Genomic DNA, 17527 nt, shown 5'->3' on the forward strand with positions numbered 1-17527 from the left:
CGAAAACTGAGGGACAGACCGGCTATAATGACAGCTGTTTGTGTATGTGTGTGTCCGGCCTTTGTTGTGTGCACATATGTGTGTGTGTGTGTGCGTGCAATCTGCGTGCATACGTAAAGTGTGTGTGTGTGTGTGTGTGTTTACATGTATGGTGTGTGTGTGTGTGTGTATGTGTGTTAAGACATGCCAATAGAGAAAAGTTGTGCTCATTATAAGAAAAAGCTGTCAGTTCTTCCTCACCGTCGTCACCCAGACTTGTGCTGTTTACTGTAATCCTCTCCTCTCTCCCTTCCCTCCCCCTCTCCTTTCCATTCCCTTTACCTCCCTCCCCCTCTCCTCTCTCCTTCCCTGGCCCACCCCCTCTCCTCTCCTTTCTCACCCCTCCCTGTTCCTCCACCTCTCCTGCCTCACCTCCCACTTTCTGTTTTATTATGGGATGTAAATATGTTCCCAGTGCATAGGTCATCTATAGGTCATCTAGGAGCTAGCAGGAGTAAGACGTATGCCAATAGGACGCCTAGCGGTGAGATGTAGGCCGTGGGAATCAAACGTTGAACGCACCAGCCACGACACTGTATTCCCCGATATCACTTCCCTTAAAACCTATTTTATTTTCCACTGCAACTGGTTAGGGTGTCTTTTCTGTAGTGTGTGTTCTTCTCACCATGCTGGCATCCCGGTGATTCACTCTGAAACCCTGGATGACTGGGCGTCAGCAGGCGCTGGAGAGCAGACCACTCTGCAGATAACCGATGTTCTCTCTGACACCGCCCACCTCACAGCCAAACCATTCAGATTGACCGTGGGTTAACAGAATTTGATTTAATTTGCCCTCTCGGGAGCGTGAATCTTTTGGTCCTAAGTCCTAAAAGGCTTTAGTCAATATCTTACAGACGGAGATCCCATGGAATCCCCTTCCAGAAGTCGCTTCCATGAGAGCACAACCCCCCCCCTGTCCTTCCTGTTGGTGTGTGGGTGACGTTGTCACAGTGTGTCTGTGTGTTTGTTACAGGAGGAGTTTCTCAGATGCCGCTAGTAAGATAGACTTTCAGGACAACTGTCCCACAGAAACACTGCACCCTAGTGGCTGACTGTATAGAGCATTAGCTGGAGCCCAGTTGCGTTCACATCGTCTCATCCACTTCAAAGCATCACCAGCCATCCATTTAGCTCAGTTTAGCTTTAGTGCCAGACGGGTTAAACATTCACTGTCTTCCCAAAATGAGTTGTCATGCTCAGCCCTAACGCTGCGGTCCTCCCCATTGAATTCATCTCCTCTGGATGCTGCTTCGACAGCCCCTAGGAATGGAGCGAGGCCATGGGTCAGATGGACACACATTACTTCCACGACTGTTACAGGTTCTGAAAGGGCTCTCAATGCCCTGCGTGTTTTGACCATGTTGCTCGTCTGTGTCCATGCGTGTCAACGTATTTGTATCCGTGTGAACATGATGCACACGGATAATATTGCTGTTGTTAACATTTAACAATCAGATCACATTGACATTGGCATCCAGACCTTACCACACGATCCCGGAGCAGACATCGTGTTTGTTCTGAGTGCAGCATGAAGCTGGGCCAGGGTAGTCTTGTTCTTCATCACTGCTCGGTGCTTGACAGGAGGGTCTGGTGTGTACAGATGAGTTCAGGACAGATGAGAGCAATAACACGCAGCTGATGCTATTACCTCGCAAATGTTCTCATTACAGCAGTCTCCTCTCTCAGCGTTATGCCAGCAGACCTAACCCTGTTTGTCACTGTATGATATGTGAGGGACGATTTTGTGTGTGGAGTCTCATGATAGGAAACTAATGACTTTGGCCTTTCTCCAGTATCAGCACACAACTATTCTCCAGGAAAGGTTAGACGTGCTGTTTGTTCGCACTTCATGGTTCAGAGTCTGTGTGTTTAAGTGTTGGATTTACTACTGTCATGACAGCTTGTAAGATCAGAAACGAAAAAATAAAAGCAATGGCATTTCTCTGCTGCGGCACAGTACTGCAATATACCTGCAATACGCTGGATTTTGTTCATCCTGTGGTGAATATGAATATGGTACGGACTATGGAGTGTGTATGTGTTGTTATTGTTGCAGTGTCTTCATGTCTCTTCACCACTGTCTTTTGTTCCCACTCTTTCTTTAGATGCAGCCGGAAGCTGACTGTCTAGCCAGGGTTTGGAGCTAACTTGAAGACAGTTGGTTCCCGGGGAGCTAACATGTCTCCCACTGGACAGCAGCCGAGCCGCTCAATGAAGGGAGACGGCCCATGTTTACATTCGGACCTTCACCTCCAGGGCTCCCTCTTATAATGCCTTACTTGGCGTTCTCCAATAACCGTTGGCCCCTACCAAAAAGCGCCTGTTACATGATTAATGAGTCTGCCTGCAGATGTTGTATTCCTGACCCGTGTGCTGCCAGGGCTAGCTCCATGAGTCCGCCCTTCCTCCAGACTCCTTGAGGCCTCCTCCCGCCTCTATGGAGGCCGGGTCCAGCCGCCCGGCCGGCGGAGAGCGCCCCGGAAGGCCGGAGCAGCACTCCGTGTCTGCCGAGCCCCCGCCCGGGCCCCGCCCCCCCCGGCCACCCCTGCAGCCCGCCGGCCCCGGGGCCCGCCCGGCAGGCCGGGCCCCGGGGCGGCTCCAGAGCCGCCCGCCTCAGCGGAGCACCCTGATGCTCCGGCTGCAGCAGCAGCAGGCCATCGCGTGGCAGCACTCGGACGCCGCCGGCCCCTCGGGGGGGAGCTTCCTCTCCGCGGCGGGGGGTTCCTCCACGGTGACCCTGGCCTCCGTCCCCTCCGCCTCTTCCGCCAGAGACGACCGGGCCCAGGGCGCGGTACCCCAGCCGAGCCAGGACGCCCCAGAGAGCGGGGGTCCATCCAAACGCGGGGAGAAGAAACCCCAGAAGCCCGGGAAGTACGTGTGCACGTACTGCGGCCGGCCGTGCGCCAAGCCCAGCGTCCTGCAGAAGCACATCCGCTCGCACACGGGCGAGAGGCCCTACCCCTGCGCCCCCTGCGGCTTCTCCTTCAAGACCAAGAGCAACCTCTACAAGCACCGCAAGTCCCACGCCCACCGCATCAAAGCGGGCCTCGCGTCCATCCGGGACGAGCCCAGCTCAAGTGGCCCGGAGGGGGGCGGGCCCGGGGAAGACCCCGAGGAACCCACCGAGGGGGAGAGTACGGAGTCCGAGGAGGAAACCGGCCAGCACAAACACTCCTCCTCTAAAGACACGACAGCCCGGCAGAAGAGCGGCGCGAAGGAGACGCCGGAAGGTTCGGACGAAGCCAGGAGGCTCGAGGACTCTCAAGTGGTCAAGCAGCGGCTGGCGATGAGGCTGAGCGAGAGGAAGCGCGGGCCGAAGGCCTCGTCGGGCGACCATCCTTCCTCCCTCTCCGCGTCCTCTTCGTCGTCGCTGGGCCCGGGCAGCAAGGGCAGCACGGAGTCGGGCTACTTCTCGGGGTCGGGCAGCACTGAGATGTCCCAGGTCAGCCCTCCGAGCGCCAGTGCCAAAAGCTACGCAGAGATTATCCTGGGCAAGTACGGGAGGATGGGGGGGCAGCAGCGCCACGCCCATCAGCCGCACCCCCACTCCTCCTCCTCGGGGCCCGACGACAAGGGCCTGTCCTACAGCGTCCCCAAGACCCAGGTGATCGAGCATATCACCAAGCTCATCACCATCAACGAGGCGGTGGTGGACACCAGCGAGATCGACAGCGTGAAGCCTAGACGCTCCTCTCTGTCCAGGAAGAGCAGCATGGAGTCCCCCAAGTTCTGCTCCGCTAAAGACCCCCCCAGCTTCGACCCCAGCAAAGGGGAGGTCCCCGGCCCCAGCCACATGGGTCGCCTCCAGGGGCCAGAGCAGGACCCGTCCTCCGTACCCCTGCTCAGGAGCCACTCCATGCCCCTGTCCGCCTGCCAGGGAGAGCCCCCCTCTGGCAGCGCCGCCCCCCCGGGGGGCTTCCGGCTCAGCCACTCCTTCGACGAGCAGCAGGCGTTGGTCACGGAGATGCGGGTCGGCCACGCCCAACGGATGCTGAGGCGGCAGCCGGCCGTAGAGTTTCCCCTGGGGGCCGAGGCCCTCACAGAGGGGGCCCGTCCTACCACCTCACCCAGAGGGGTCGACCCAACCAGGCAGCAGCAGCATCAGGGCCCTACAGAGTTTGAGTGTGAGGCCTGCGGGGCCCGGTGTAAGAAGAGGGAGAGCTACGAGGCCCACCGAGGCGTGTGTCCGTCGAAACAAACCGTGGGGACGGGGGGCGGGGCGGCGTGCGGAACGCGCAGGGAGGACCGCCCACAAATAATGCACTACAAGTTCCGAGCGCTGGCCATGGCGGTGAGGAAGAGGAGGAAAGAGGAAAGCTTGGAGGAGGACCCTCCCAGCCCCGGGCCGACGGCCACGCCCGGCACTTCCAGCGCCTACACTCCAGTGCCAAGCAGACCAGAGCGCACGCACGCCACCTCAGGTGGGCTACCTTCTACTTCCTGTGGGAGGGCCCAATGGCTCGACCCGCCCCTCTAATCAACACCAGCTAAATTATGGGAAATATATCTGGCCAGATATTTGAGGACTTCCTCTTTCCTTTAAATGAATTATTGAAAGCTGAGAATAGATGTCTCAACGCTGTTGGCTGACATTATGCATAATGTGAGGAATAAGGACAAATATCCCGGCCTAAATGTACTAGGACTATCCCTAGCTGCCCTTTCATTTTTCTGAAATCCATGCAAGTGGCTTTGGGGAAAAGTGTTTTGCTAAATTATTAAATAGCAGTTAATAGTCAAATCTCACAATCGGCAGTGTAAAACCCTCATCAAGTGTGTTATTGTATTTCTCAGGTGTTCCTTCCCAGTCTGAGCCAAACCAGCAGCAGCAACAGGACAGAAAGGGCGTGTCTGTGATCCAACACACCAGCTCTTTTGAGAAGCAGGAGAGTATCTCCATGGGGGGTCAGGAGCCGGACCACAGGCAGGGTCAGCCGGAGCAGCAGCCGGAGCCAAAACCATCGCCCTCCTCATCGCGACTTATCCGCCAACCAAACATCCAAGTGCCAGAGATCCTCGTTACTGTGGAGCCGGATGCTGACATGCCATCTGTCTCCCCGCCAGGGACGGTGGCCTCTTCCAAGGTACATTACTGCCCACAGACCGGGGCTACATTACTACCTACAGTAGCCTTCTGGGCTATTAAAGGTCTGTATGTACATGACTAGCTGCAGACTGTAGCTACATTAGTTCTCCAAGGGATTAAGGATGTAATCTGTTTTTAATACCCCTTCTGGGCTATTAAAGGTCTGTATGTACATTACTACATACAGACCTACAGTAGCCTTCTGGGCTACTGTAGGTCTATAGGGACAATACTACCAACAGACTGGAGGTACATTACTTCCTACTGACCTACAGTAGCCTTCTGGGCTACTGTAGGTCTATAGGGACAATACTACCAACAGACTGGAGGTACATTACTTCCTACTGACCTACAGTAGCCTTCTGGGCTACTGTAGGTCTATAGGGACAATACTACCAACAGACTGGAGGTACATTACTTCCTACTGACCTACAGTAGCCTTCTGGGCTACTGTAGGTCTTGAGGTACATTATTACATCATTATCACTAAAGTACCGCAGAAGGCCACCATAGGACCTACAGACCTACATTATACATTATAGATGTATGTCTCAATAGAAGAGGTTGTTAAATGTTTATTGTTATCTCTCCTTTGCACACTTATATTTTCATTTTCGATTTGTGGTGATTATTGAATATATATATATATTTTTATGTAATTGAAAACAATTAAATACAGATTAAATAATAGTTATATCTATATATATGTATAACACCTAATCTTACCTGCTATTCTATCTCTACGTAAACTTTACTTGGCTGTTCACTATCCTCAAATATTTAATATTTGATGCCAAATTCCTGTGAATGAGCTCTCAGTGTGTCTCTCCTCCCCAGGAGGCCGAGAGGGTGGAGGAGTTCCAGTGGCCGCCGCGTAGCCAGTCGCTCTCCCAGCTCCCTGCAGAGAAACTGCCACCAAAGAAGAAGAGGCTGCGTCTGACGGAGATGCCCCAGTCGTCCGGAGAGTCCAGCTTCGAGTCGCCGTCCCTCCCCCGCAGCCCCAGTCAGGAGAGCAACGTCTCCCACGCTTCCAGCCTCTCCGCCCCCTGTGAAGACCCGGGGAGGACTGAGACCACCCTCTGGGTCTCCGGCAGCCAGGGGTCCCAGATGCTGACGGTGCCTTTCGCCCCCCACCAGTACCAACAGGCCGCCAGAGAGATGAGGCGCTCGGCCTCCGAGCAGACCCCCGCTAGCACCGCCGTCTCGGACCCCGCCCCGGAGACCAGGAGCAAGTCCTTTGACCTCGGGTCCCTGTCCCCTCAGCAGTCCACATCTGCCTGGAGGGAACGCAGGAAGTGCCTCCTGGTGAAGCATGCGGCCTTGGGGGAGCCGGAGCAGGAGGAGGGCAGCGCCACGGCTCAGTCACCCAGATCAGAGAGCCCCAAACCGGGGCCTTCGCACTCCAGCTATCCCCCTGTTTACTCCCCGGAGGTGGGCCCCATGCTCAGCGTGGAATCCATAGGGAAGGCCTTGCAACTATTTCACCCACAGACCCTCACGCACACTGCCTTCCCGTCACAGGACCCGTTCCCATCGGGATCACACGCCTGGCCGGTCCCTGAACCAGCAGCGATCCATGACATCTCCACCTCCCAGATCATTCCCAGGGCTTTTTTACATTCCCACACGGCACCGCCTCCGATCCGGATCCACCCGGCCCAGATCCACATGGCCGAGCGCTTGGGCATTCCTCTTCATCAGTTCCCTGAGCTGCTTCCTCTACAGTTTTCTACCAGGCCCGGGACGGGCCAGGCGCTGTACCTGCCTGTACCGCCGCTGCTCACCATACACACCCCCAGTGCTTCTTCAAGAGGACCCTCCATCTCCTTGTCTCCCTCTCCTCCCCATCCTCCCTATGCTCCTCTGGTCCCGCTCTCCTTCCGCCACTCCCGGCCGGTCATCATCACCTGTCTGGCTCAGCTCACGCCGTCCGTGTCCCTGGTGGTTCCCGTCCGCCTCCAGACCGGCATGCCCAGCTACGTCAGCGCCAAGTACACCACCCTCTCCCAGATCCTGGCCTCGGCCCGGCCGCAACAGCCTATCTGCTGCACCGCCATGGTCCTCATGGGTCGGCTGGGAAAGGACAAGCTGCAGAGGTCCTACCTGAAGGTCCCCAGCCCGGACCTAGAGAGCCTCCTGCCCCTGTCCCTGCCCGGGGACCTGGCCTCGGGGTCCAGAGCGGGGGACAGCTACTGCCCTCTGGGGGCTGGAGGGAGCAAACGCATGCTCTCCCCTGCCGCCAGTCTGGAGCTCAGTACGGAGGCCCAGAGGCACCAGAAAAGGGTGAAAGAGGAAGAGGAGGTAAAGGAGAAAAAGGGGGTGGAGGGAGCGGTGGAGGATACAGGGGCTCATGAAGAGAAACAAAGTAAAGCCAGCAGCAGTAAGGCGGAGGACGCAAAGGAGCCGGCCAGGACGGAGAGGGTGAGTGTAAAGGTGGAGAGGGGGGAGCAGCAGATCCCCAGGTCTCACAGCCAGGAAGGATGGCCCCCAAGAGAAGAAAGGCCCCCAAAAGAGGAAGGCTCAGCTGCTAAGCAGGGCCAGAGCGTCGGGTCTCCAGCAAGACCGGGCGAGACCCCTTCGCACCCCAACCTCAACTCCAGCACAGCGGTAAACTGGTGCTACCTGAACTACACCAAGCCCAGCCCCAGCTCCCACAGGGAGGCTGGGACGTCCGTCTACTCCTCCTGGAGCGTCAGTGACCACAACCCCAACCTGCCGGGCCTCAGCACCAAGGTGGCCTTGTCCCTGCTGTGTTCCAAACAGAAGCACAGCTCAGCTACCTACACCATGGCCACAGCCTCCAAGCCTGTCCAGTCCGTACTACCGTCCTCCAGTAACCAGACTCCACGTGTCACAGAGGTAAATATGACAGCAGGTCATACTAACATATATGTCCGCTTTCAGCTTCCTTTTTCCCCTTTGGTAACAATCAAGAGTCTTCACTTCAATGTAGGGTGAACTGTCCTGTGTGTCTGTACTCCAGGAGGGTCAACTGTCCTGTGTGTCCGTACTGCAGGAGGGTGATATGTCCTGTGTCTGCACTGCAGGAGTTTGAACTGTCCTTTGTGTCTGCACTGCAAGAGTTTGAATTGTCCTTTGTGTCTGTACTGCAGGAGTTTGAACTGTCCTGTGTGTCTGTACTGCAGGAGTGTGAACTGTCCTGTGTGTCTGTACTGCATGAGGGTGAACTGTCCTGTGTGTCTGTATTGAGTGTAGGTTCATGCTGCCCCACCCAGAGCCCTAGCGAAGCCTGAGAAAGAGGAGAAGAGGGAGAAGGAGGAGAGGAGGGAGAGGAAGGAGGAGAAAAGGGAGAAGAAGAAGGGAAGGAGGGAAGAGGAAGGAGCTTCCTCCTCCAAACGGAGCGAGTCCCCTCGGGTCCGGATCTGCGAAGGCGGGTAAGAAAAAAAGATGATGCTTTCCACGCTCATGTTAATCCTCTTGTTTTATTTAGAAGATGATGGCTTAGGTTGATTGGAATAACTATTGTGTTCATTACTAACTGGTCGCCAGAGCAATGCCAGACTAGAGCATAAATATAATAAAGCTGTGGGAGACGGCTGAGCAGAACGCAGGAGAAATTAACAGATGGGAAGCAGCGAAGCCCTCAGGGAATTCATTTGTACCTGCTTCCAAGTCGCTCCTCACTGCTGCAAAGTGTGTTCTTCTGTTGAAGTGTGAATTAAACAAGTTTGTGTTTGTGCTTGCTTGTTGGCATATGTGTGCTTTCCATCCATTCTGCGTCTGTTGGTGACAATAATTCATAATTCCATGTATCTCAGCCAGTTGTGTTTATTAGAAGGAGAGAATGTGTCCCTGGCAGCAGTTTGTGTCAGGTGTGTTCAGTGTGAAGAGCTAGGGAGAGGGGACGTAGCAAGGATGACATAAGGTAGACCGGCTGACAGGAATTATCAACACACTTTCTCCTAATGATGGCCTGAAGGATAACATTTATGTAATGTCTTAGGAAACCTGAGTTAACTGTTGATAAAGCATGAATTGACCGTAGATACAGTCTTAATTAACAGTAGATACAGCATGAATTAACACTAGATACAGTGTGAATTAACAGTAGATACTGCATGAATTAACTGTATATACGGAATGAATTAACAGTAGATGCTGCCCGAATTAACAGTAGATACAGCATGAATTAACAGAAAATACAGCATGAATTAGCAGTAGATACTGCATGAATTAAAAGTAGATACTGCATGAATCAACATTACATGCAGCATTAATTAACAGTAGATACTGCATAAACTAACAGTAGATTCTGCATAAACTAACAGTATATACTGCATGAATTAACACTAGATACAGCATGAATCAACAGTAGATACTGCATTAATCAACAGTAGATACAGCATGAATTAACAGTAGATACGGCATGAATTAACAGGAGATACTGCATAATGTCTATCACTGGCAGCATCACAAACAGCTTCGACATCAACAGTAAGAGCTTTGCATAAACAGCCCACAGCTTTCTCTCCTCTCACTCATGTCTGTGTCCCTTGTACTGTCTCCCTCCATCTGTCTAGTTTCCCCTTATTCTTCCCCTTTCTCTCTCTCTCAACCTCTCCCTCCCTCTCCCCTTGAACGTCACGTACATGTCTCCCTCACTTTATCCCTTTCTACTACAGCAGCCATCCGGGTGTTTTGCACCCTGCGTGCCTCCCAGTGCCCACGCTTATTATCTCTATCTGACTTTTGACAAAGTGTTACCTTACCGCACGCACAGCGTTGGACGACGCGGCGGTGAAACTTCTCTCCGTCATTTGCATCGGAGACGGGTTTTCTTGTGTTCGTGTTTTGGTGTGAGTCATTGTGAGCGTTCATCCCGATCCAATTACAGGGAGCCCATTTAGGTAGGGGCGGGCGTGGGAGCCCTCAGAGGTGTGGTAGCAGTTCTCAGATGAGGATGGCAGCTTTCCCTTCGTTAGGAGTCGTCTGGGGAACCAGGCGAACCGCGGCTCGCTCCTGTTTTGGATGCACTCGGGGCTGGTAGAATAGTACAGTGGATCCCTTCTTAGACGCAGAGAAGTCTCACTACGAGACTTTGAAAATGCATTAATTTGAGCTGTCTTGAGCTGTGTGTGTGTGTGTGTGCGTGCGTGGGGGGACGAGGTTGTGTAGCAGACTGCTCTACCTCTTTCGGATTCTGATGAAATCTTTGTTTACAGGATTGACCGAGAGCCCAAAATACTGCTGAAGTGGTGTTCTCTAAAGTTATTCCTGATGCGTCCTCCGCTTGTGTGTTTCGGACTGGTGTAGATTGGGATACTGATGCGGCCCTATTCAAAGTCCAGCAAGACCAGATTTGGCTCAAATCCGTAGAGCTTGAGTCAGGCATTAATCTAGATCTAGACTGCTGACAGAGCTTCCTCGGTCCGTCTGTTGTGCAACAGCTCTCCCGGGTTTCGGATCACAGCCGTCATGTCAGAAAGGCCCCCCTCCCTTTCACAAATAGAACGCACTTTTCATGTCAGGACAGTTTGTATACTATGTTAAGCAAAGTCTCAGGAGTGTATCAGAATGTTCTCTGTATATGCTGATACATCACACCGTGGTTGCCTGCGTAGCACTGCTAGTTTGTCCTGGAAGCTAAGCAGGGCTGGTCTTTGTCCTTGGGTGCGAGACCAGATCACTAAACATCTCATGCCCCCCCCCCCCCCCCCTGGATCTAGCCCTGGTGTCTACCCCGGGATCCTGGGCATACTTCAAACCTGTCTGCTGTACCAACAAGGCTCCCTAGTCCCACTTGGTTGCTTTTTAAGTTCAACATTTTTATTATGTCTTTTTAATTATTTCCCCTTATCTTATCTTAATAAAATGGTTTCAGTGCGTCACTCTTCCAGTGTGTGGGAAGCGTTATGGCAGCGGTGCATCAGCCACGTAGACACAATCATTCAGCCCGGAAACCTAGGAAAGCCCTTTTTAAATACAACACATTATTACCCTTGACCTGTGTGTGTGTGTGTGTGTGTGTGTGTGAAGCATGTGCAGGCGCTCTGCATCACCGTGCTCTCGGATGTGTTTGTGTTCTCTGGGACGCTTTGCAGCGCTGCAACACGGTGGAGCGGAGGAGTTCAGCTGAATGTTTTATGTGCGAATTGAGGCTTCCGTGGAGCTTGAGATGCCCGTGAGTATTTTTAGCCGAGACAAGGACTACGTGTCAGGCAACAGTAGCCCACTCCTGAATGAATGGGACACAATGTCATCCTGAAGGCTGCTCCACAGTTTGCTCCCCGCTTCCCCCGGCCCTCGTTATACAATGGCATCTGTCTGCGATATAGCGGCGGTGTTGTCCTCGCCCTTCTGCATGTGTTCATTCACATCTTGGATAGATGCGATTCAGAACGGAAATCCAAGACAGAGACGGCAGATGGCTGATTTCCAGGGGAGCACGGAGATTCATCCAGATGCAAAAGCTTCCCTCCGGTTCCTATGTGTTTCCTTCGGTACACAGTGTGTGTGTGTGTGTGTGTGAGCAGCGTCTTTAGAGAACGGTGGCTGAATGCGTTGACAGGTTTTTATATGCAGCGCCTATTCTGGGCTGTGGCGTTGGGGCCAGGATTGCCGTCCCGCTCTGTGGCCGCTGGTGCTGCAGTTGGCAGGCCCTCCCTGCAGAGAGCCAGGGTGTCCTGAGGAGAGGCCAGAGGACCCTGTGGAGCTGGGGCTTTCAGTGGGGCTTCCCCACACTGGGCGTCCATAAAGGGCTGCTTGTGTGTCTGAAGGCCCGTTCCCCTGAATGTATTCACGTCCAGCTCCTCTGCTCACACCCACCCACACTCGGGGAGCTTTCAGCAGGCCGGGTTAAAAATAACGTTTTCTTTGTGTCACGATGAAGGATCTGTAGATTTAACGGGTCTCTCTCTCTCTCTCTCTCTCTCTCTCTCTCTCTCTCTCTCTCTCTCTCTCTCTCTCTCTCTCTCTCTCTCTCTCTCTCTCTCTCTCTCTCTCTCTCTCTCTCTCTCTCTCTCTCTCTCTCTCGACCTCCCTCTCCCACTCTTGCTGATCAGGTATAAATCGAATGAAGAGTATGTGTATGTGCGGGGTCGTGGCAGGGGCAAGTATGTGTGCGGAGAGTGTGGAATCCGCTGCAAGAAGCCCAGCATGCTGAGGAAACACATCCGTACACACACAGATGTCCGGCCATACATCTGCAAACACTGCAATTTTGCCTTCAAAACCAAAGGTAAGGGCACCTGGGGTGGTTTTCAACGATGCTACGCAACATATACATATACATATACAGTATGTTAGATATACATATACAGTATGTTGCAGGTATGTGCGCCTATGTTGCTAACAGCGTGCAACCTCTACTGACATGCTAGAGAAGACATTACCTAATGATGCAGAGAATTGGCTTTTGACTGAGGGAACTGTATCAGTAGCACAACTCAACTCTTACTGACTTCACACAAAGAATCCAACATGAAACCAAGGGCAACTTATAGAGAACGCTCATCAGTAATACACACAGACACAACCTCTCTTCATACCAAACAACCGCACAGACTTCTTCCGCTTTACTCAACGTGACTGCGTGTGTCTCCTAGTTGGCACGCTGATGTGAAGAATGTTTACAGTAAAACACACACGTGAGCAGTCTAGCAGTCTCACTGAAGCATGTTCCAGGCCTGACTCCCCTCTGCCTCACGTTCATGTCAGCCGTCCTCATTTGTTCTCTGTTCTCCATCCCTTAGGGAACCTTACCAAACACATGAAATCCAAGGCTCACGGGAAGAAGTGCCAAGCCATGGGTGTGTCTGAGTCCTCGCTGGACGACCCAGAGAGTGAAGAAGCAGGTGAGCTGAACTGAAGCGTTGCCCACGGGTCGACTCTCCTTCCCTCAGAGGGGAAGCTCGGCTGAATCAACTCGCTGCATCCAAAGAGCTTTAGCAGCTAGACGGTGACGGCTTACACAACCGCCCCCTCATGTTCTATTCTCCTCCATTTGGCCTTGCAAAGAACAGGACGAAAAAGTATGAATGAATTAAATACAGCAGAGGTCCACTGGGTCCTGGTGCAGCTCTGGCAGCTGAAGCTACAGCCTCACAAGGACAGACCTTCTTACCCATCATGCAGCACGTCGACGCAGCCCCGAACTTACCCGCCTGCCCTCCCCCCGACCACCTCCCCCCGTCTCACCTCCCTACCCTCCTGTCTAACCACCCTCCGTTCTCACCTCACCTCCCCTCTGGTCTCACCTCCCTCCCATCTCACCGCCCTCCCCTCTCCTCCTTCCTGCCTCACCTTCTTCCTTTCTCCAACCTTCCTATTTCACCTCCCTAGCCTCCTGTCTCACCCCTCTTCCGTCTCACCCCTCTCCCGTCTCACCTCCCCTCCATCCCTTCTGACTCACGTCCCTCCCGTCGCACCTGACTTCCATTTCACCTCCCTTCCATCCCTTCTGTCTCACCTCCCTCCGGTCTCACCTCGCCTCTGTCTCATCTCCCCTCCCTCCTGTCTCACCTCCCTCCCGTCCAACCTCCCGTCCTCCCATCTCACCCCCTCTCTGTCTCATCTCCCCTCCCTCCTGTCTCACCTCCCTCCCGTCTAACCTCCCGTCCTCCCATCACACCCCCTCTCTGTCTCATCTCTCCTCCCTCCTGTCTCACCTACCTCTTTTCTAACCTCCAACCCTCACATATCGACCTTCCCTCCCTCCCTCCCGTCTCACCTCCCTCCCGTCTCACTTCCCTCCTGTCTCACCTTTCCTTCCTCCTGTCTCACCTCCCTCCTGTCTCACCTTTCCTTTCTCCCGTCTCAACACCCCATCTTTCTTTCATGCATGAGTCATGTCATTGACGACAAGCACTCGCTCGTATCCAGACTGCTCATTCACCAAACTGGAAAGGAAAAGATTATCAATAGGCACGACTCTTTTCAATAAGTGTCACTGGAAGAGGCGAGCTATTTATAATATCGTGTTGTTGGCTGGCAGCTGAGGGATGTTTCAGCAGCGAATCCCTCGCTGAGATCGTTCCCAATAGAGGCTCTGTGGTAGCATTTTATCAATGGTTTACCATTTGCCCAATGGGGTCTTTTCATGTTGGTCGTTAAAAAGAGGAAGAAACAAATATGTGGCCACTTCTTACCGCCTCCCAAGAGAGATGGTAAGGGAGACGATTAAGGGAGATTATTAAGAGAGGAGATTAAGAGAAATGCCTAAGAGATTTCTGAGAGATCTTTAAGATCGATCTTTGAAAAAGATATTCAAAAGAGATCTTTTAAGAGAGAGATGAGTAAGAGAGATGTTTAAGAGGGATGAGTTAGAGAGATGTTTAAAAGAGATGATAAGAAAGATGATTAAGAGAGATACCATGAGATGATTAAGAGAGATGATTAAGAGGGATGAGTTAGAGAGATGTTTAAAAGAGATTACTGAAAGAGATGATAAGAAAGATGATTAAGAGAGATACCATGCGATGATTAAGAGAGATACTAAGAGATGTTTAAGAGAGATGATTAAGAGAGATTACTAGGAGATGTTTAAGAGAGATGATTAAGAGAGATGTCTGTCTGACACGTGTCTGTGTGTCCAACAGGGATCAGTGAGGGGCGCGTCTGTCCTTCCGAGGAGCAGGACGAGCATCAGTTCTCCGACGCGGAGGACTTCGACGAGGACGAAGATGAGGAGGATGACGATGATGACGACGATGACGATGACGATGAGGAGGAGGAGTCGTCATCCCACGATGACCCACCGTCCTCCTGCTCTTCCGACACCCGTGCATCGACGGGGGCGCAGTCCACCTGTAGCCGGCCGTCCCAGCAGGGGACCCCGGACCCTGAGGCCCCGGCGGGGAGCCCCGGCCTGGAGCCGGCCCCCCACAGGCTGTGGTCCAGCCGGAGGGCCGCCTCGCCCGGCAGCAGGCGGGCGGTGTTCTCGCGGCGGGGCTGGAGCGCCTCCCCCCGGGCCTTCTCCCCCAAGAGTGAGAGCTGCTCCCCCAGCCGCAGCCTCTCCCCACGGGTGGAGCTGTCCTCCTCCTCCGGCCGCTGCCTCTCCCCCAGGACCGACCTGTCCTCCCCCAGCCGACACCTCTCTCCCTCCCCCGAGAGGGGACCGTCTCCCATCGGGACCCTCTCTACCCTGCGACCCAGAGCACCACATGCCCCCCCTCCGGCCCTCCAGATTCAGTACAGACCCCCGGTGTACCTTCCCTGGGAGAGTCCTGGCCTGAAGGACGTCCCCCAGGTGAGTGGGGGAATAGGTGCTGAGTACACACTAATGATGAGTGTGATTGATGCATGATAACCTGACGAAGGCTATAATTGCATAATGCATGGGATCGCTTTAGGCTACGAGGAGGTCTGACCCAAACCACCACCAGCTGGATGGCTAGTCCTCTCCGGTGGTCTCATGGTGTGTTTGCTCCCCCTGCAGGAGAGCGGTGGAACGTCGGGAGAGGTGCCGATGTCTCCGGAGGCGACCCTGTTCCCTCCGGCCTTCCGTCTATCCTTCAGCAGCGAGGGTTACCCCGGCAGCCAGGCCACGGACCACGTCTTCAGCCACCTCCCTCTCCACTCGCAGCAGGCCAAGGTGCCCTACCTGATGATCCCCATCGGTGGGATCCAGATGGTGCAGGCCAGGCACCGCCCGCACCCCACCACCACCCCGTCCAGCCCCACCTCCCCGCCCAACGAGGGCCCGTCTCTGGCCCGCTTCGAGTGGTGGGGAGGGGCCTCGAGACCGCCAGGACTAAGGACTCCCGGGGGTCGCTGGTCGGGGTACCAGGAGGCGGGAACCAGCCAGTCAGGTTCGTCCAATCCCCGCGCAGCGCTAGATTGTTCCACAACGGAGACCACAGACTCAAAGCAATATGGCAGCTCACATAGCTCCGCCCACAGCTCGACAGCGACCGAGATAGGAGATGTTTACGCGAGAGACAAAAGCCGTCCCATACCATCTCACAGTCAAGCAACTCACGTTGACTCGCATGCAATAGGGCCACCGAGGGAGGGGCCAGGGGGCGGAGAGCCAGGTCTGCCTAAGGGTCTGGTGGGAACAGGAGCTGGAGGAGACTCCTCAAGAACAGACAAGAGCACTTCTTAATCTCCACATCCCAGTTCTGCTTTATGGTTTGCTACACTTTTTTTTTATTGCTTTGTTTTTATACAGTTTTCAATACTATTGTTAACTTGACTGTTTGTTCTTTGGCAATATTCAGGTTTGGTAAAAAAAAAACATGCACTTTTTTTCTTTGTGAAAATGTTTCTGTAAATCTATCTATAAATCGATATATATTCCATATGTATCTGGTGATACTGCTATCTTAATATCTGTTTAAATATATGTCAAAGGATCCTGAATAAATTTGTAAATGACCAAAATCTTTCAAAGAAAAGTTATCACATTTTTGTTTGTCCTTTTTGTCCAGTATTACTCAAACTGCACAGTATTACTTGTGCCTTTAACTGTCCATGGTGGTTCATGTACCGTTTGTACAGTTGGACGAGGAGAAGGCTGTGAAACATGTTATTTTCTTTCTGTTGTTTAAAGGGGCGTGATATTTGATGTATGGATGATTTCTCCTCTAAGGGGCGTTGCTTTATTACCAAGGTAACGGAGGGAGGTTTGCAGTCAGGGTATAATGTTAGGAGCAGCAAGGTAAAAAAATAAAATGCACTGAAGTTAAACGTATATATTTTATTACAAAGGTTTTTAGCTTAAAGCTTATCTCCGCACAGAGAAAAGTGCTCCTTATTTATTGTCATTTGATGACATTGAACATTGTTTGAGGGTTGTTTTTTTAAGCTTTTTATTCTTGAAAAACAAAAATCATGCTTTTTTATTTAGTTCTTGTGTGTCTTTTTCGATATGTGAATGAGTTTGTTGGAGAGGAAAACCGCCAGGTGCACTGGTACTGGTAGATCAAGTGCCCTGCAGACTTCACAAACAAAACATTTTATAGTCCTCGGACAAATAAAATATACACCAAACTCCCCTGAGCTTGAGCCTGTTTGTGAGTAATTTTTTTGTGACTGCGTTGTTACCTGTTTTCACCAAGGAGTCCTTCACAGGAATCGGTCACATTCTTCACAATCATTTGAGGATGTGTTTTGATCAATTCAAAGGGCATGGTCTTTTTTTTGAAGACCTTGTTCGGGGAGATGTTAATGGATTCTTTATTGGAAAACTTGATTATTTTAAATAGATAAAGTAAGTACAGCAGAAGATGCTGACATCACTGAAAGATGCACAACAAGGCTGAAGGATACATGTGTTGATAATAGTATGTTGTCTAAATGTTTTCTCCTCTTTTAGAGACTGAGTGTTGCCATGTAAGTAATTTATACACAGATGTTAATCTATCTGATAAATGAATCCATTCAATTGGACATATTCAACATGTTTCATCTGGGAAATATACAATTATTCGGATGTTCCTT

The 17527-nt window shown here is 52.5% G+C and overlaps 1 protein-coding gene across 1 annotated transcript in view; it reads left to right on the forward strand.

Annotated features, from left to right (window-relative positions):
• Positions 1-17072, forward strand: part of hivep3b (HIVEP zinc finger 3b) — a 41248-nt gene extending 24176 nt beyond the window's left edge. The window contains exons 2-9 of the mRNA XM_079745164.1: positions 2145-4460; positions 4834-5123; positions 5963-7984; positions 8342-8520; positions 12148-12323; positions 12838-12939; positions 14683-15332; positions 15522-17072. Coding sequence (XP_079601290.1) covers positions 2477-4460; positions 4834-5123; positions 5963-7984; positions 8342-8520; positions 12148-12323; positions 12838-12939; positions 14683-15332; positions 15522-16190 — 6072 coding nt within the window. The 5' untranslated portion in view covers positions 2145-2476 and the 3' untranslated portion in view covers positions 16191-17072. The remainder of the gene's footprint in view (positions 1-2144; positions 4461-4833; positions 5124-5962; positions 7985-8341; positions 8521-12147; positions 12324-12837; positions 12940-14682; positions 15333-15521) is intronic.
• The last annotated feature ends 455 nt before the right edge of the window (positions 17073-17527 follow it).

Source organism: Pollachius pollachius, assembly GCF_949987615.1.
Source record: "Pollachius pollachius genome assembly, chromosome: 1".
NCBI lineage: Eukaryota > Metazoa > Chordata > Actinopteri > Gadiformes > Gadidae > Pollachius > Pollachius pollachius.